General features: G+C 41.7%; 1 protein-coding gene across 18 annotated transcripts in view; it reads right to left on the bottom strand.

Moving 5' to 3' along the window:
* The window catches only part of LOC148161558 (putative phospholipid-transporting ATPase IIB), a 78,374-nt gene that overhangs the window by 49,531 nt on the left and 8,249 nt on the right, over window positions 1-20,594 (bottom strand). For 16 of the 18 annotated variants that reach the window (XM_088020757.1, XM_088020746.1, XM_088020743.1 and 13 more), the window contains exons 2-4: window positions 7,631-7,804; window positions 2,219-2,323; window positions 845-995 (exon numbers count right to left, since the gene is read on the bottom strand). In XM_088020757.1, coding sequence (XP_087876883.1) covers window positions 845-995; window positions 2,219-2,323; window positions 7,631-7,804 — 430 coding nt within the window. The other 2 variants (XM_088020758.1, XM_088020759.1) reach the window with 2 other exon arrangements.

Below are 20,594 nucleotides of genomic sequence, written 5' to 3'. Positions count from 1 at the left end.
ATCAATGCCCAGTATAAAATCAGCATGATTATTTAAATTAAAACATGAAAAATAAAACAGCCCTTATTTCACTTTACCAAGACATTTTCTTGTAAAGAGCGTAAGAGCAAATAACTAGAATGTGTCAGAAACTTTGATATAGAAATATAACCAGTACCAGCTTCCTTTTGTCTTTAGAAAGACGAATAAATTGGTCTATAAAAATAGGAAATGTACAAAAACCAAAAATTAGTCAATCATCCTAAATACATACTCAGTTTTGTAACTTAAGCCAAAAATACCACTAGCAACAAAAAAAGTAATCAAATATTTAAACTTCATTATTTACACCTAGCATAATACCTAATTAAAGATAACTAATGATATAACAACATAACATGGCTTGATATTTATAATGTGAAGTAGAAAATATTATCTATAAATGCTTATAGATATTTTGTTACTGAGTCACGTTTCTATAAAAAATTATTTTACTTTCAGCATGAAGTTCCTTGGCAGGCTTTAAACTTAACATTCCACTTCACCTCCAAACAAAACTTAGGACTTATTTTCTGTTAATTTAATTTAGGCTTGATTATTTCTACAATAATATAAATATATTTATCTAGGACTGAAGTCAAACTATAAATTTTCTCACCTTGAACTTCATGATGTACCCATTAAAAGTGCGCATGAATTATTTAACAACTACTTGAAACATAAATGGTTCAAAAGCAAAAGGTCACTGATTTGGACAGGACACAATTAATGGGAAAAAAAATTAAAAAATAAAAAAAACAGTGAAAACAAAAGGAGCCAGCAATCTCTGATATGAAACCCATTCTTAAGAATGTAATAGTCTTACCCCAGGTATAAAGGTAAATACATTGTATTTTTGATTTTTTATAGAATTTCTGGGACGCTTTTCTTCACACTTTTCAGGATATCCAAGCCACACCGTGCGAGCTTTCAGTTCTCTCTTTCTTTGACAAATATTTATCAGCCAATCACAGCAACTGCATGAAACAAAAGACACTCGTTATATATGCTTTTTAAAAAATGTTTAAATTAATGCTACATATTTAGAGCCAATACTGATTGTTTCTGTATTTACCAGACACCGAAAGCATATCTAATGTTAATCTGTAAAGGTTATCTTCAAATAGGTTATACTGAAATAACTTTGACATAAAACACTGAAAGAGACTTGTATGAGTGCATAATGACTTCTAGAACCTCAGGCAAATGATCTTCCCTGTTTAGACCCTCTCACTGACAAAACCATTAAGTTTCTGAAGCAATCAATGCTCTTCTATGAGGAGAAAAGGAGAGCCGTGTCGTTTGCAATTCTCAATACACCGCTCAGTGATCCGATGACAAAGGTCCTCGGACATCTACTCTCTCAGGTAATCACTCTTTTCCTCTCTTAAAGAGGACTATTTTAGTAGCATTAATAAAAAATTAAGACTTACGGCTCCATTCAACATTGGGAAAGAACACTGATGTTTAAGGGGATAGGGCCAAAGCTATCTTCCAGTCCGTCCATGTGCCATAGTGTCAGGACTCCAGCAGCACAAACACTTCCACTTCCTGGACATCCAAACCATTATGTTTGGATAGAGAGAATAAACTTTTCTCAAAATACTTAAGAAAATGGTGAAAAGGTATCAAAATCGCCTAAACTAAGCATAAAATAAGAATCGTGAATTTAAACTTCAGCATTAACAGTTTGGCTTTGCTCAAATCTCCAAACTGCAGGAGACCTAGAATGGCTTATGAAGGCAGGTTGTTGAACTGTATCTTCTAGGTGTAGTCTGGGCTACAACAGCAAGCCAGCAGCAAAAGGCAGAAGCTCTGAACTTCACTCTGTGACAGACTCAGCTGAAAAATTAACATGAAATTTTGTGTGACAATGTCAGTCTCAGGAGGTGTGATTATAAAATGAAGTTGGCATATCAGGACTTCCATCTTGAAATCACTGCATGTCTTCCACGGCAGGTGGGGAGGGCGCACTAGCCCTTTACTCCAATCACACTGACATCAATCTTCAGAAGTCGCCTTACTTTGGATGGCACCCACGGTGGCATCCTAATATACAGGTAAAACATAATTCCTATCAAAATCCCTGAAAAGATTTTACAGACTGGGCTAGATTATTCTAAAATGTCTATGGAAAGGCCTAATAGCTAGAGGGCTAAGAAAACCTTGAAAAAGAATAAAATACAAGGAATCAACCTACCCCATTTGAAGACTTAGATAACGAGACAGTTCTCCAGACTGGGTAGCACTAGCAGGGCAGACGAAGGGACAATACAGGCAACAAGCCCCACTCGTGTGCAGCCAACTGACCAGAGACACAGGCATAAAATCAGTTCAACAATGGTGCTGGAGCATTTGGATATACATAGGCAAAAAATAAATCTAAACCAAAACTTCCCACCTTGTACAAAACTAACTCAAAAAGGATCTAAATAATGTTAAACTATAAAACTTACAGAAGAAAATCTTTGAGACACAGGGCTGGGTGAAAAGTCCTTAGACGTGACAATCAAAGCGCAGTGCTCAAAAGAAAAAAAACAAACAGTTGGACTTCATCAAAATGAAAGACTTTGGATCTGTGGAAAAACTCTTAGAGGATGAAAAGACAAGCTACAGAATGGAAGAAAATATTTGCAAACTACCCACCTAACAGAAGACTCACAAGTGAAATATATAAAGAACTCTTAAAACTTCACCAGGAAAAAAACCAAACCAAGAAGAAAATGGAATGGACCTACAGACACATTTACTGAAGAGGACATGCCTATGGCAAATAAGACAGTGAACCTCACTAGGCCTTTAGAAAATGCAAACAACCTGAGGCCACAATGAGCTGTCAGTACACACATATTCTAACAGCTAAAATAAAAAACAGTGACAACAAGGTTGACAAGGAGATACTGAATCTCTCCTTCACTGCTGGTGGGAATGTGAAATGGTACAACCACTCCGGGAAACAGTTCAGCACTTTCATAAAAAACTAAACATATGCTTATTATGCAACCCAGCAACCGTACTCCTGAGCATTTAGCCCAGAGAAAGGAAAACTTATGTCCATACAAAAAAAAAAAAAACCTGTACATGATGATTCATAGCAGCTTTATTTGGAACATCCAAAAACTTGGAACAATCTAAATGTCCTATCGTAGGTGAATGCTTAAACAAACATTCATCCATCCCCTGGAATGCCAGTCCGCAATTAAAAGGAAAAACTATCGATACAACTACGTGAGTGGTTATCAAGGGCCCTGTGTTGATTGGAGTAGGCCAATCTCCAAAAATCACAAATGGAATGGTTTCACTTATTTGACATTCTCAAAATTAAAATTATACAAATAGAGACGGATTAGTGGTTGCCAGAGGCTAGGGCCTGGGGTAGGAGAGAGAACATGACTATAGAAGGCAGCAGACAGGAGACACCTGCGGTAATGGGACAGTTCTGTATCTTTACTGCAGTGGTGGTTACACAGACCTGCACATGTAGTAAAACGTAGTGAACTATACACAGTTTACACCAGCATCAACTTTCTGGTTCGATGCAACCACTGGGGGGCGCCTGGGTGGCTCAGTCAGTTAAGCGGCTGCCTTTGGCTCAGGGTCCCGTGATCCAGTTGCACCTGGGGCTCCCTGCTCAGCAGGGAGCCTGCTTCTCCCTCTCCCTCGGCCCCTCCCCACCTCAGGCTCACTCTTTCGCTCTCAAACAAATGGATAAAATCTTTAAAAAAAAAAAAAAAGAAAGATGCAACCACTGGGGGAAACTGGGTGAAGGATAAGCAGGACCCCTCTATACTAAGTTTGCAATTTCCTGTAAAGCTGTAATTATTTCAAAAGAAAAGGTTTTGTTTTTTAAGATTTTATTTACTGAGAGAGGGGGGGAGTGAGAGAGCATGAGCAGGAGAGAGGGGCACGGGTAGAGGGAGAAGCAGGCTCCTGATGTGGGACTGGATCCCAGAACCCTGGGATCATGACATGAGCTGAAAGCAGATGCTTAACGAACTGAGCCACCCAGGCGCCGCCAGAAAAGTTTTTTTTTTTTTAAATAAAACAAAGTAAAAGGATGAAAATCATATACCATGCAAATACTAATCAAAGAAAGCTGGGAGAGAGAGAGAGCAAAAGAGAGAGACAAACCAAGAAACAAGTGTTAATAACAGAGGACAGACTGACGCTCACCAGAGGGAGGTGGGTGGGGGAGGGACACAGGTGAAGGGGATGAAGGAGGGCACTTGTGTTAAGCACAGGGTGATGTATGGAAACCTGAAGCTAATATAACGCCGCATGTCAACTAACTGGAATTAAAATAAATAAAAATAAAGAAAGCTGGTATCATTTCATAATGTCTATTGAAGATAGACATTATGAGCCCACACAGAAGAAATATTATCAGATAAAGATCAATCCAACAGTGAGTTAGTAACCCTACACTCGCATCATCTAATAACATACTCTAAAATATATAAAGCAAAATGACATAATTTAAAGCAGTAGACACATCCTCAAAGATGTTGAGACTCACACAAGCTTCTCAGTAACTGATAAGTAAACTTCGAATATGAATACAGAAGATTCAAACAAGACTATTAACAAATTAATCAAATAAGTGGATAAAATCTTTTTAAAAAAAAAAGCAACACAGAGCAACACAGTCAACAAAAAAGGACAAATTCTTTTCAAATACACACAGAAAATTGACTAACACTGCCCATATACGATGAATCATAAAGTAAGTCTCAACACATTACAGAGACTGAAAGAAAAAAATCCCAAGTATGTTCTCGGGCCACAGTGGAATTAAGATAAAGTCGATCACATGGCACCGGGGTGGCTCAGTCCATGAAGCGTCTGACTTCAACTCAGATCATGATCTCAGGACCCTGGGATCCAGCCCCAGTGTCTCCAGTCTCCCAGCTCAGCAGGGAGTCTGCTTCTCCCTCTCCATCTGCCCCCTCCCACCGCTTATGCTCTCTCTCTCTTGCTCTCACTTTCTCTCCCTCAAATAAAAAATAAAATCTTTAAAAAAAAAAAGATAACAGTCAATTACAAAAAGATAATCAGGAAAATTCCTGACTGGAAATTAATCAGCATGGTTCTAAACTGAACATCAACTAAAGCAGAAATGGCAATGTAAATCAAAATATTTTGAACTAAATAGTAATAATAATACCATGTGTCAAAACTGAAATGCATCTGTTTTTAAAAAAGAAAAAAGTACAATGCTGGTGACCTGAGAATCCATCTAACGAAGCCAGAAAAAGAAAGGCAAGTTAAACTCAGTATGAAAAAAATTAAGGGCAGACCAGACTTCAATGACACAGGAAGCAGACATCCTAAGAGGGACACAGTGTCACTCATACAGTGTCCCAGAGAATGTTTAACCTGAATCTAATGGCGAGGAGACCTCAGACAGACCAAAACCTGAAATGTTCTATAAAATACCTGTTGTGTAGTTCCCATAAACATCAATGGAATGCAAGACAAAGTTAGGGCAAGAGTGGCTCCAGATTCATGGAGATGGCTCATGGAGATGGCCACCTAAATGCCAGGCCAGCCTAGAGAGGAAGGGTGCTCTGTGGGCAGGAGACAGAGCTGTGTCAGAGCAAAATCTCCTGAACGTGGCAACTGCCTGGTGGCCATGTACGAAAATAGCCTCTTCCTAAGAAACATGCACGGAACACTAAGATCAAAGAGGAGTGAAGTAACAAGCAACCTCGTCTGAAATCACTCTGAAAATAACAGTGAGATATAAAGAGAATGGTCAATAAATGTGGCAAAAGATTAAACATTAGTGATCTTAGGCAAAGGGCATAGGAGGAATTCTTGCAACTTTTCTATAAGTTTGGATTTATTTCAAGATAAAAGTGAATTTATTTCAAGTCTGGATTTATTTCATGATAAAAGCTTAAAATTTCAAAAGCAAAGACAACACCAGAAGTTTGGCTCTTTGAAAAGAACTGATAACCTCCTATCAAGATTAACAGGGAAAAGGGAGAGATAAATTAACAATATCAGGAATAATAAAATGTGACATCCCTCCAGAACCTCATACATTTTCTATTACAGGAATTTATATATTTGAAAGTAGATAAACCCCTTGAAAAGCACAAAGCATCACAAGGGACACAAGAAAAAACAATTCTGCATAGCCCTGCAACTGTTAAAAGGAATTAAGTCTAGACAAGGTTAAGTACCCCCAAAGAATACTCCAGGAATATTGGCTATTTAACCTAGAAAATGTTTTGTGAAAAAACTGTCTCACTCATTAAAAATTAGTAACACAAGTCAGTGATTTCTAAAGCCTTGTTTAGCCATGAAATTGCTTCTTCATATGAACAGCTTACAATATACAGGAAAGATAAAGACAGACACTAATTGGAAGCTGAGAGGGGGTGATAAGCCTAAATCCTGCTCAGGCTCACTTCCCGATTCTGCGTGGTCGATCTCTTTGAGGGATTCCTCAGAGTCCCTGGGAGTCCACACACCACTGTTTGAATACCACTATGTGAGCCGACCCCAAAATCAAATTGGTTGTAAAAACATCTTTTTACAAACTTCTAAAGAGATAATGAGGATGATATATAAGGTATCTTTCTACAATGACTTGTATCTCTTTTATGGTCAAAGGGATCTAAGTTCATGATGGTTAAGAAAGGCACTGACCACAAACTTTAAAGAGCAGAAAGACTATCAAAGCAGTAATTTATTCGACATACCCCACTCAAGTTATGTTGGCATCAGTCAGCTGAAATCTTGCTCTACCCGTCCCTAGGGCTGGAGGACAGTCAATGGCCAAGTGTCCTAGACACAGAGTGTGGTTTCACAGACCAGCCTCTAAAGTCAAGGGTGAGCACAGCTGATGAAGTTTATCTCAACCACCAGTGAACTTGTTTAAATATGAGCAGGTCTTACCTTTGTTTCTTTCTGGTTAAATTTACTGAAGAATCTTCTTCCAAGTCAAAGCATTTGAGTCAAATAATACACAGAGTTCCAGTATTATTAAACTGCATTTTACAGGCCCATAATACACAGAGTTACAGTATTATTAAACTGCATTTTACAGGCCCCTACCTGCCTTTCTGGATGAGAGCAGGACCGAAGATGGAAGAGAGCACGGTTTACAAATGCTGACACAGTGACCAGAATTGACTCTACCATGCAATCAATACAAAACCACTAATCTTTCTCCACTTTCTAAACATTTAAACGTCGCATGAAAAAAGTGAACTTGAGGACGCCTGGGTGGTTCCGTCGATTAAGCGTCTGCCTTCAGCTCAAGGTCATGATCCCAGGGTCCTGGGATCGAGCCCCACATCAGGCTCCTTGCTCAGCGGGGAGTCTGCTTGTCCCTCTGCCGCTCCCCCTGCTTGTGCTCTCTGTTTCCCTCTGACCAATAAATAAATACAATCTTTAAAAAAAGAAAGTGACCTTGGCATTCTGTCCTTTTCTGATTAGCAATGTTTGGTTTTGACTAATGTTTAACACTTTCCGTTATGTCATTTCATTGAGAGTGTCTTCTTTATTTGATATAAAAATAAGTATGTTAGAAGCCGAGCTTCTAAATACCTTAACTGTATACCTGAGAGAATAGGAAATTAGGCAGCAAGAGATCACAAACCTGGTGCAGAGGAACTTCCATCCTCCACAGACAAACCACTCTAGTCCTCTTCTTCTCTGTCTGATCCTAGCTCGTGGTAACGTGTGGTAATCACTTTCATCATTCTCGAAGCCTTCTTCAGACATCATTAATGGCATTTCATCCAAATGGGCAGACTCATCTTCCAGCTGGTACCTGGTCAGAGGTAAGGAGAGAATGCTGAGGCAGGCCAAGCAGCCTTCTGTCACCAGTAAGGGTATTATTTAAGACAAGAGCTGGTCCCATTCTACTAACCACATTTTTCTTTTTTCTTCAAACTAAGCTGTCTACAGCAGAGGCAAACCATTATAAATAAGGGATGCTACTTTCCTTTACAAAAAATGTATTTAGCCAGGGTCAGAAGGAAAGGAACAGGCTGCCCAAGGAAGCGAACATGACCACGCTAGAAGGGGAGCCCTCCACAAAGCCACTGGTGTGAACAGTCAGCTCAACAGTACCACCCACTCATGGTGTTCAATTCAGGAATATAAAAACAATCACCCAAAATATTAGCAAAACATGTATACTTCCAGGTCATATCTAAATACTCTGCTACAGATCGATTGGATGTAAAATGTGCCCAACTTTACATTCATCAATCAAAGTCGTGGAAGTGACTTTTGAACTATGGAAGTATCTTCTTTTGAAAGGTGGGAACACGGTCCCTTGGTTTGTTGTCAGATTTGATATACGCAGCAAGGATGCTATGTCCCACTTACACTTACTCTCTGTCTCTGTTATTCCCTTTTCTGAATTTTCTATTCAAGGAAATAATTTCCTCCACAACCAGCATCCCTTTCAGAGTTCAATAATCCTCTTCTGATTCCAAAAACAGGCAGCCTACTGTATCAAGTTCCCATTTTATCTCTCCTCAATCACAGACATATGTACATTTTAAAACTAAAAGCTTACTTTGAGAACCAAAAATTCATCAGAAAGTAGATTGCAGAGCCCACGAATGCTATCTTATTTGATTTTACATCAAACCTGTGGTAGGTATTCACCTCAATTGTAAAAATCAGAGCACAGACCTGTGTGTCCCCGGGACATGATGGTAGTCACTGAAACTGAAATTTCCCATCGCACCCTCTGAAGTCCACAGACTTTATACAAGACAAATAAAACCAACCAAGCCCACAACTACAGCATAAATGAGTGCCAGACAATACTACAATCTACTTAAAGACAACAGCAAGCTGAAACAGGATAAAGTCAAAGGAAATCACAAAAAGCACACTAATCAAACTACTCGAAGCAAAGATGAAGGAAAAATTCTTGGAAGGAGCCAGAAGAAAACAACTCATTACATGGAGAAGCCCATCAATTCAAATGCCCATGGACTTCTCATGGAGAGAGATGAGGCCAGAGGACAGGAACTCCATGTCTAAGTGCTGAAAGGGAAAAAGGCTCAACCCAGAATTCTATATCCAGCAAAAAGATCCTCCAGGAATGAAGGCAGAACAAAAACATTCTCAGATGAAAGATAAAACTTGGAGGGTATGTTACCATCTGACCTCATACAAAAGAAAGCTAAAGAAAGTTTCAAGACGAAGAAAAATGATACCATCAGGAAACTTGGATTTTTGGAAATAAAGAACACAAAATTCTTTAAAACGTGTATGACTATTGAAAGCAAAAGCTGTCACATCATCTGGTGAAGTTTTCAGTGTAGAAAGATGTGAACTGATATGGCGGCTATCCTGTAAGAAGCAGGCGATTCCATAGCTTACATTAAGTGTAAAATATGAACAGTGAAAAGTTAGCTATGTATATTGCAATCCTTAGCGTGGAGCTTCTCAACAGCGGTACCATTAACATTTTGGGTCTCAGAATTCTGTTGACGGAGCTGTCCTGTGCATTGTGGAGCATTCACCAGCAAACCAGGCCACTACGCATTTGATGCCAGTAGCAGCATTCCCCCAGTCGTGACAATAAAAATGTGTCCAGATGTCACCAAATGTCACCTGGAGGACAAAAATCACTACCTACAAAAAAAAAAATACTTGAAATATAATGGCATATGTTAAAAGATTAAAAGTAAAAAGATGGAAGAAGATATGATGCAAACACTCGTTCAAAGGAAAACAAGTAGATACTATAAGACAAAGAAGACATCAAAAAAATAAAATGAAAGAACCGCCCAGGATAAAGAAGAACATTATATAATGATAAAAGATCAAATCACCCATAAGCTCTAACAATCATAAATGTGCATGCACCTACCACCAGTTTCAAAGTACACAAAGTATGAAATATGTAAGTAAAAGGAGAAACAAATCCATAATACTGCCGGAAGACTTCATAACTCCTCTCTCAGTAATTAATGGAAGAAACAGTATCAGAAAGGACAGAAAGACATGGTCAGCACTGTCAGCCAACCTACCCTGGCACTCTACCCTGTACGGCAGAATGTTCTCATCAAGTGCACCATGAACACTCATCCCCACGGACCGCAACCTGGGCCATAACACAAACTAACAAATTCAAAAGAACTGAAATTAGACAAAGTATGTTCTCTTACCATAAAGGAATTTCTTTTTTTATAAAGATTTTATTTATTTATTTCACAGAGAGAGACACAGCGAGAGAGGGAACACAAGCAGGGGAAGTGGGAGAGGGAGAAGCAGACTCCCCGCTGAGCAGGGAGCCCGATGTGGGGCTCGATGCCAGGACCCCGAGATCATGACCTGAGCTGAAGGCAGATGCTTAACGACTGAGCCACCCAGGCGCCCCATAAAGGAATTTCTTTTAAAAATCAGTAACAGAAAGGGACGCTTGGATGGCTCAGGTGCTTAAGGGTCTGCCTCAGCTCAGGTCATGATCTTAGGGTCCTGGGATCGAGTCCTGCTTCTGGCTCCATGCTCAGTGGGGAGTCTGCTTCTCCCTCTTCCCTTCCCCCCACTCATGCTTGCACTCTCTCTCTCTCTGAAACAAATAAATAAATCTTAAAAAAAAAAAAATCAGGGGCACCTAGGTGACTCAGCCAGTTAAGCGTCCGCCTACAGCTCAGGTCCTGATCCCAGGGTCCTGGGATCAAGCTCTCTGCTCAGCGGGGAGTCTGCTTCTCCCTCTGCCACTCTCTCCCTGCTCATGCTCTCTTTCTCTCACTCTCTCTCAAATAAAATCTTTAAAAATAAACTTAAAAATAAATCAGTAACAGAAAGATATTTGGAAAATCCACTAAAACCTGGGGGGGGGGGGATTTGGGAACAAATTTCGGAAGCACCATTTGGGAACAAAACTGTCACGATGCTGGAGAATCATCCAATTCTTCACAACTGCAAATGGAAACTTACGAACAGCAGAAATTCTACAGAGATCGGCACCTTAAGCTAGAACTCACACTCAGAACGAGTCACCACAGGACAACCTGATGTCTGCCTGCTGGTGTGATACAAGAAGCAGCAGATCCAGCATTCCTGCCAACACATGTACACATTTACCGTATTTACTCAATCCCAGAGCAGTGGTTCTCAAAGTGCAGTCCCCAGAAATTCTTGGAGCCACCCCCAGAAACAAGAAACTTCTGGAAGTAGCCTACAGTTGGTATCAAGAGCCCTCGCACTCTGCTGCTTGAGAAGCACTGCTCTGGGGCTAATTTTCACGTGACGGGAAGTGCACAAAATAAGAGCACTACACCCAACTCCAGGAGGTACTAATCCAGACACTACAAACCACCAGCCTGGACTCTTCAAAAATGCCACATGAGAAGAAAGAAAACCACCACAAAGATTTCTCCAAATTAAAAGAAATTAAAAAGATATAACCAAATGAGGGGCGCCTGGGTGGCTCAGTTGTTAAGCGTCTGCCTTGGGCTCAGGTCATGACCCCAGGATTCTGGGATCGGGGGACTCCCTGCTCTGTGGGAAGCCTGCTTCTCCCTCACCCACTCCCCCTGTTTGTGTTCCCTCTCTCACGGTGTCTCTCCCTATCAAATAAATAAAATCTTTAAAAAAAGAATGAAAATGGTGAGTGCTACTCCAGATGGTCAGGAATATCCAAGAACAGAATTATTTCCATTCTGCTCTAAGACGTTATTGAAATACATCTTCTACAGTACATAACAAGCTTTAAATGTATATGAAGTATACACACAGTGCAGAGTACATAAACGAGCTTTATATGTGCCAACTTAGCAGTCCCTCAGGGAATCTGTGGATGTGGGTGTTCACACACCTGCATGTGTGTGGGGGCGTGTGCATGTGCGGGTATATGCAGTGACGGTGCCAGGCAGTCCTTTGCTTACTAGGATTCTGTGAAAAGGTCAGAAGGCAAGATTCCAGAAGACTCCACCTTCTTGAAACTTTATTTTTTTGAAACAGGTGCCTAGCTGTCAAGAATCCAAACACAAGTGGGGCGCCTGGGTGGCTCAGTTGGTTAAGCGACTGCCTTCGGCTCGGGTCATGGTCCTGGAGTCCCAGGATCGAGTCCCGCATCGGGCTCCCTGCTCAGCAGGGAGTCTGCTTCTCCCTCTGACCCGCTTCCGTCTCGTCCTCTCCATCTCTCATTCTCTCTCAAGTAAATAAATACAATCTTTAAAAAAGAAAAAAAAGAATCCAAACACAAGTGGAATTCAATGACTATAAAGATGTCCTTGGACAATAAGGCCAATGCTGACCTGCTACCTAAGCTCCTCTTACCATCTTTTTAACATGTGGTAACTAAAAAAATAAGCCAGCAAGTGGATTACTGAGTTAAAGGTTACTGAGGTATCCCCCACTGTTGGACAGAGAAAACATTTATAAATTCCCACTAAATAACGTTTCCGTGCAAATATCTGTACACAGAACTTTCTCCATATTTTTACATGAATTCTTTCAAAGAATCCCAGAACTGCAATAGTTTGTACAAAGTCATAAGCTCTAAAACACTTGAAATATTATTGCCAACTGCAAATTTAAACTCCCACCACTGAGTGCTATGAATAATGCCAAAAGCAATTTTACCTCACCCTCATCAGATGAGAGCTAAATACATGTACCCTTCGCTTAAATAAAGGGAGGAAAATGGCATCTTGTCATCACCGGCACTGATTCACGTTTGCTAGCACACGGGGTCCTGCACTACTACTTACAAACTGTGGCTAAGGCTGCTCCCCATGCTGTTCAGTGGAGCTGGGCGTATTTGGGGCGTGTGCACTGGGGGCACCCCCGGAACTAGGACCCTCTCCCGTGGCACCAGCCTCCTCACAGGTAAATCTTCACTGGCCAGGAACTCAATGTGCCCCTTCAGCAAATGTCACCAGGACTATGACGGTTTTTGTTAGTGATGTGGTCCCCAGTGGTCTGCCCTAACTTACTTTTGCCCATAAACCCTGTTACTTCCAGCGAGCATTTCTACGAAATACGAAGTTTTGCAGGGATATATATACTATACAACAACAGAAATGGCGATGTTATTTATGCAAGAGTCCATCTCTTCCACACTGATTGGTAGTATCTCTTAAATGTATCGTATTAGAGTAATTTGGGCGCAAGAAAACAGGACTTTAACCTACAACCACATGGAACTGGACTCTCTGCAAGGACCTACAGGAGGAGATGCTGCATATTGACACCCTGACTGTAGCCCTGTGAGTCCATACGGTTCTGACCTTCAGAACTGGAAAATAATACATTTGTTTTAAGCCACTACATTTAGGATAATTTTAGAACAGCAATAGGACACTGATACAACTGCATAACAATTAATGACGATTTTTTTCTTTGTATTCTGAGTCAATTTGACAATCCTGCTTCCCGCAGCCTCGCTCTCATCTTTCCTCCCTCATGTGAAACGGCCCTCGGATAAGAGAGGGTGGTGAGGTGAAGACAGAGGTGCTCTCCTCGTGGAGGATGTAAGTGTGCCGACGGCCTGTGCTGAGGCTCCCCCGGGCACTCTGGTGCTTCAGTGCAGTGCCGATTAGGCATCGAGGGGACCCGACACACAGCACACGACAAACACAGGCACCACCTGCCCTGAGACCGTAAAGCAGAGAATAAGCCTGAGGAGACGGTGGGCAGATCTTTAGCAAACACTAACCACGCAAACACTTCTCCTCCTCCCAATATAATGTCATATAAAAAATAAAAACCACGAGACCTCTGAAAATACTGGAGTACAAAGAGTACGTTAGGCTGAGGACCCCAAGAAAAATCACCTCTCAAAATCCTTACAGGAAGGTGAGAAAACGCTCTGCAAGCCGTTTGGCTGTGCTGGGTACATACCCTCAGTCACCTGCTGAGCACCACTACATGCGTGCCCACACTGAAGACACGGCAGTCAGTAACGGACACAGCTTGTAACTCACAAGCTCAGACTCACTCACCAGGAAATCTTAAATGATAGCAGTGGCTACTGGCGAGACAGTCCCCTAGCCCTTGGAAGGTGCCGACTGAGCTCAGGCTGCAGGGGCTGCATCCAGGTAGAGGGGCAGGGTGCGTGTGGAATGACCACTGCGGACGGGAAGGTAGGGAAGGTAGGTGGGGCAGCGCACAGCTCAGGAAGGACTGCCAGTCACCCAAGCTCAGCCACAGCTATCCGTGAGAATTCTGGAACTGGAGCTGGGACACAGAAGGCAGCCTGCTTCGAGATAACTACAACTGTCAACTCCTGTAAGGAGAGCGACGAGAGGTCTACACCGCTCTGCAGATTAGGACGCCCAGAACAGCTGTCTTCTGAAAGAGAAAACACAGACAGACAGACACACAGGTAGAAAGGATTAGAAAGTGTTTCCCATAAAAATGGAAGATTAAATACACGACTGCCTTCAATACCAAAAACACTGCTTTTTCTTAAAGCTGAAACCTACAGAACAGAAAACAAGAGATGATAACAAAATGCAGAAAGCTAGAGAGCAGAGAGATGGATGGTAAATAAGCAGATCCAAGAAAAACAGGAGTCTCAGCACAGCCGCGAGGAAGCAGGAGAACCCTGGGACCCTGGAGGGGCGGGCCTGGCGTCAGGGGGACCTCTGAAGCGGGTGGGGAGGGAGGAAAGAGTAGGAACCGACTGAAAGCTACTGAAGACCATCTGGATCCTCAGGTGACCCCTCCCAGCTACAGAGCAAGGGACAGCTACCCCCTGGGGGAGGGAAAGCAGAGGGCGAGGCTGAAGGAAGGACAGTGAACGTGGGTGCAAGCCAGCGTGGCCTCCCTTCCCTGCTGCCCAGGTAGAAATTCAGCGTTGAGAGGAGGAGGAGGGACAGGAGAAGCCGGCGGCCAGTGTTTGCTGAAACTGTCAGGCATGAATTTAAGCACCTCGCCTACGTTCATTTAATTCCTAGTTTTAGACAATTAACATAGGAAATTCTTACTATAAAAAAGAAAAATAACTGAAATGTCCAAGACCAAAGGTGGTCTACCCATACCACGTGACATCACCCGGTTTAAAAGAAGTAGGCAATGTGACGTGTGCTATGGCACGAAGCTTGAAAACATTTCGCTCAGTGCAATAAGCCAGACGCAATACGACAGACCCCGAAGGGCTCCACCTCCACGAGGTGACAGCAGTCAACTCCACAGACACGGAGGTACAGAAAGGCTACGGGGGCCGGGGAGGGGGGACAGCGAGGCGTCTCCCGGGTGCAGAGCTTGGGTTTGGGAGGAGGAAGGAGGCCTGGGGGCGGGAGGTGAGGACAGTGGTACAACAGCGTGAATGTGCTCACGGCCACTGCACTGCACGCTTGGGTAGACGTGCTTAAGATGGTAAGTTTTATGTTAGGTCTGATAAATTTTTTAAAAAGGAACACATTCTATAAATATCGCTGAAATCCAGCTCCCTAGCAGCCGCGTAACCCCCGGAAGATGGGTATTTCCTCATCACTACCCACATCTCCAACATACGAAGCTGGTTTCTACCCTGGGGTCGGCCTGAACGCACCACCAGGCCCCTTCCCCTCACCCTCCTGCCGGCTGCCGCAGTTAAGGAACTAGAATCGGTATGGCTATCCTGGAAAAGCCAAATCCTCACACACCAGGCACATTCAGGCAAGAGTTTGATCACTTGGGGAGCTGGCCTGTCAATGAGACCAAACACCAGAAGGAGAGAGAACACTCCTGAAGGCCTCCTGGACTGTGAGGCCCTGGAGAAGGGGGCTGGGGTCTACGGAGCCCTTCCCACAACCGGGCACCCAGGGTACCTGTATTCTGCATGGTCCAAGAAGAAAAGTTTAGCGCAAATGAGAAACTTTTACAGCACATGACAGTAAAACCATTCCTCAGAAACAGTTCTCACAAATAAAATTTAAAAAAAGCAAACACTTGGGTGCCTGGGTGGCTCAGTTGGTTAAGCGACTGCCTTCAGCTCAGGTCACGATCCTGGAGTCCCAGGATTGAGTCCCCCATCGGGCTCCCTGCTCAGTGGAGAGCCTGCTTCTCCCTCTCCCTCTGCCTGCCTCTCTGCCTACTTGTGCTCTCTCTCTATCTCCGTCAAATAAATAAATAAAATCTTTAAAAAAAAAAAAGCAAACACTTTGAATGACAGATGAGCAAAGACAATTCATAAAAAAAGAAATACAGCTGTACTTAGAGAACTATGTGCAGCCACATTAGGAACTCTAACCCTTCCCACACACACCTGAGGGACCGCCCTGGGCGAGCGCTGTCCCGACGAGGACAAGCACAAGAAGCGTGCTGCCTACTTGCAAAGGGAGACGTGCTGGGAAGACTCTAATACAGAAGGCGCGAGGGCCAGAAGGAAGCCGAGTCTCAAGAGGAGACACCTGCATGAAAGGAACCAACCACAGAAGGTCTTGGGAGACCTGGACGGGGCTGCAGAGCCTTGAGGGCTCAGGACTGGAGAGAAAGCCGGGGCAGCTGGAGTGGGCAAGGCACGGGAGGGACACCGGATGCGGCTGAAGGGGTGGGCAGGGCTGAGTCCCGTGGGCACGGCCTGCCAGGATAAGGAGTCTCACTTTAACTCTCAGGGGAAGGGAAGTCAGTGGAAGGTTTTAAGACTAGGAGTCATTTTTGTTTCCAAGAGAACTTCTAAAACACGCAAATTAAAACAACTGAAAAAAATTCTTCACCCTTAGCATTCTTAACAGTCTTGGCTAACGAAGCACTCTTAATGGCTAGCAAGAGTGTGAACAACTTTTATGGAGGACAGTTTGTGAAAATGCCCTGACAGCCCTTTTTTGTAATGGGAGTAACTTTAACCATAGCTTCTAATGATCCATGAAAGCAAATATTTGAAAACATGAAAAATGTACAAAAGATTGATCTACCAAGATGACCATGACTGTGCTGTGCTGCTTAAAAGTCTACCCAAAAAGCACGGAAGACTTTAGTTCCAGTGATGAGACCCGGTCCCGGGTGTCGGACACCCACACGCTGTCGCTGACAGCAGTAAGGCGGAGGGAGGGCCTTCCGAGAGTCACAGGGAGGAGCGGCAGCACCTGTCCCCGCCCCGACCAGCACCCAGGGTCCCCTCGCTCCAGTCACCATCCACACACCACACAACATCCCCACAACAGGAGACTCGTCATTTGAGGGGCTCACACAAAAGCTCCTCTCAGCTGTGAGGGAGCGGGCCTAAAACAGAGTCAATAGGTTTCCTCAGAAAAATTCCTTTTTTCTCATTCTCTGCATAAGATCACTTCTTTTAAAACAGTCAACTAGAAAATGAATATTTATACAAAATGCAATTAAAATTCAAAATGCCACTTAAATATATTATAATATAGTATACAAAATGAGATTTTTAGTCTTTTTCATTAAGTTCTTTCAGCGATTGTGCTGCATTTTAGCAAAAGTCACAATCTTATCAAGTTTCATGCTAGAAAAGTAGTACAAAGAGTCTGAAAGATAATGAACATAAGCAACATCACGTTTAGTAACCTCCACTTCAGAGATGGAGCCTTTGAACTGGCAAGCAATTTATTCCATTTCCAAAGCAATTTTCCTATCGTATTGAAAATTTTACCTCAGTATTTAAAAACAATAAGATGATGAATAATGGATTTTTTCAGAGACAGGATAAGCAGAAAATCCTAAGTGTCTGTGTTGCCTAGTGTCATACACACTTAATTGGTTTGTCACTCAAGAAAAATCAACGTTTCCAGCAATTAAGTATAATTCTGGAAACATATTTTTAAAAAGAGTAAAAACAATGTGAACAAAGAGACAGAACAGATGATACCAAACCCAAGAGTACTGCCACACTAAGAAACGGAGACAACTCTCTTAGCTGCTGCCAAAGGTTTAGAAAAATTGGGAACCTTCAACAAAAAACACTCAAGTACTAGAAGGTGCGTAATTTACATGTATCTAAGTAAAAGTAGGTCAATACAGTAACTAGCTTAAACTCACATTAAGTATGTAATAGCCTTATTGTTTCCATTTTGAGGAGAAGCATTGCTGAGAAGCCAACTGATAGTAAAGGGAGAAACCATTTAAAATATGCCTAATGCTTCAACCTTCTTTAAGAAAAATAAACACTGCCCTCTTTGCCTACATGTTAATAGAGTAGAAAAACAAAGCAACAAAGTACTATAAAGAAATGGGTATGTTTCCTTCATCAAACACAGCTTCCAAGTTCAAGCGTGTCACTGATGAGTCACTAATAAGCAGCAAAACTGTATACTGGGAAACTGGGACTCTTCCCTTCCTACAGTAGCAGAGGAGTTAAACAGCAGAATAGTTGTGTAAAAAAAAAAAAAAAAAAAAGGAAAGGAACATTGCCTGAAAGGCACGCCTTGACCTCAGCAATAAAAACAAGCAAGACGCGCAAGGGCCAGTCAGTGCCCACGCCCGGAGATGCCCCCCATGTGGACTATGGACACAGTAACCTCGGAGCCACCGACTCCTCTTCCACGGCGTTCTGTAAAAAAACCTCAATACCAATTTCTTAACATAAGAAATTACACCAACGCTATACATGAATCGAAACAAGCCTCTAAATTAGAGTAATGGGACAATATCTAATATTATGTAAACGCCAATCCAGAAATTAAAAACATACGTGGGCCGATTAGCTCAGGACACATGACCCAGTTATACCCAAAACTGTCATGTTCACAATCACCAAATCTATCTTCATGCTAATACTGTCAGCTGTAGAAACTACAGTGAAACAGACCTGTTCTGGCAGGTTTAAAGAATTTCATGAACTCGAGTGAACTACAGATCCTTAAAAATATGTCTCTGATTCCAAGGAGTCCTGGGCCTGAGCACTTTGATAAACACTATCTTAAGAATCATTTGGTAGCGGCACCTGGGCGGCTCAGTCACTAGCGTCTGCCTTCGGCTCAGGTCGTGATCCCAGGGTCCTGGGATCGAGTCCCACACTGGATTCCCAGGGGGTCCGCTTCTCCCTCTGCCCCTCCCCCTGCTTGTGCTCTCTCTTTCTCTCACTCTCTGTCAAATAAATAAATAAATCTTAAAAAAAAAAAGCAAAGGAAGAATCATTTGGTACTTGAAAAAACCTTTTCAGCTGTGAAAACACAAAAAAGAAGTTTCATCTTTATAACTAGAGTAAAGGCATTTTTTTAGATCATCATAACTGTAAAATTTTTAAAGATTCAGAGGAAATCGTGTATAGACACTCATTCTGAGTGTCTATAAAAAAAACTGTGTTGCCTCTATTAAGAAACACACGAATATTTTAGAGATAATCAGACAAGAGCCATCTGTTCTCAGCATGACTCTCTTCTCAAACACTAAAGTTTAACCATTATAATATTGCAAATGACTCTAGGCAGGGCCAAAAGCCACACTGCAACATGAAGCAAAGAATAGGTACTAATAGACATGGATAAACACAATGATGTCCAGTGTCAGTCATTCTCTTTTCAAATGTGAAGATAATTTGAATGACACGGGTACCATTTAAAAGACAGAAATGAAAAATATCAAATTAACAAATACCTTACTTTTACCCACCTATACATACTACAAGAAGAAAATCAATGCCTCACATTAGTTCACAGAAAACGATCTTAACAAGTAATTGCACTCTTACTGAACTATTAAATACTATGCGTGGGACACAGCATTTCATTCACCTAGTAACTTCCAAAAAAAAAAAAAAACCCACCCCCCCCAAAAAAAACCAAGAACATCCTCCTGTATTAACCATACTCAAATCATATCTAATTTGTCCCCTTGAAATTTTCATAAAGTACAAACCCAATGATGAAAAATTTTATACCAGTTGTAATAATTTATGATCACTACATGTTAAATATATTGTGTCCTAAACTAGCATGATTATAATGAAATAAAAGTAGTTTCACTCCAAGGAAAACCTGAAAACCTTTAAAATACATTACTACAGTTCCTTATACCTTATGAACACAAAATGACATTTTTATATGGTCAAAAAAAAGCCTTTTAAAGCTCACAAAGCAAGAAAAGCCCGTGTCAAAGCTGTTTTTCTAACAACTAATTAGCTTTCAATTGCCAATGTGGAAGAAAAAGACCCCATAATATAAACTTTTGTTATTGGAAATAGAAGACTGAATTTGCACTTTTTATTTTTTTATCTATTTTTTTAGCTGTCTTCTAATTTACAGCACACATTTCCCAAAACAGAAATACTAGAAAAGCCATAATTTGGATAAAAAACTTTACTCACTTTACAGTTCTGAAATATGAAATTAGAGATTTGTTATATATTAAGTCAAAAGTACCCTAAACACAGTTAGCTTTGTTAAGTATATCTCACTGCAGTAAGAAAACCTCCAGAGATGAGGTGCGGGGCGCTAGGTCTCTCTCAGAGGTGAAGAAAATCTTCCAACCCTGCCCGTGGTGATGGCTGCATTTACCTTGTGAATACATAAATAGTGTATTTTTTGAATACACTGAATTTTACACTCCAAACGGGAGGCCTGTAGCCAAAACTTGTTAGTGAATGGAAAAATAAATAATAAGACGGACTTTCAAATACAAAGAGTAAAGACAAAAACAGAACAAAGGTAAATGACTCCTTCCTGCCAGTTCCAGAACAAGACTTGAGCAGACAGGGC

The sequence above is a fragment of the Eumetopias jubatus genome, unplaced genomic scaffold, assembly GCF_037043125.1.
Source record: "Eumetopias jubatus isolate StellerSeaLion01/CBP00866 unplaced genomic scaffold, mEumJub1_p1.0 scaffold_156, whole genome shotgun sequence".
NCBI lineage: Eukaryota > Metazoa > Chordata > Mammalia > Carnivora > Otariidae > Eumetopias > Eumetopias jubatus.
The sequence above is the reverse complement of the archived record's forward strand: the minus strand, read 5'-3'. Positions and strand labels throughout refer to the sequence as shown.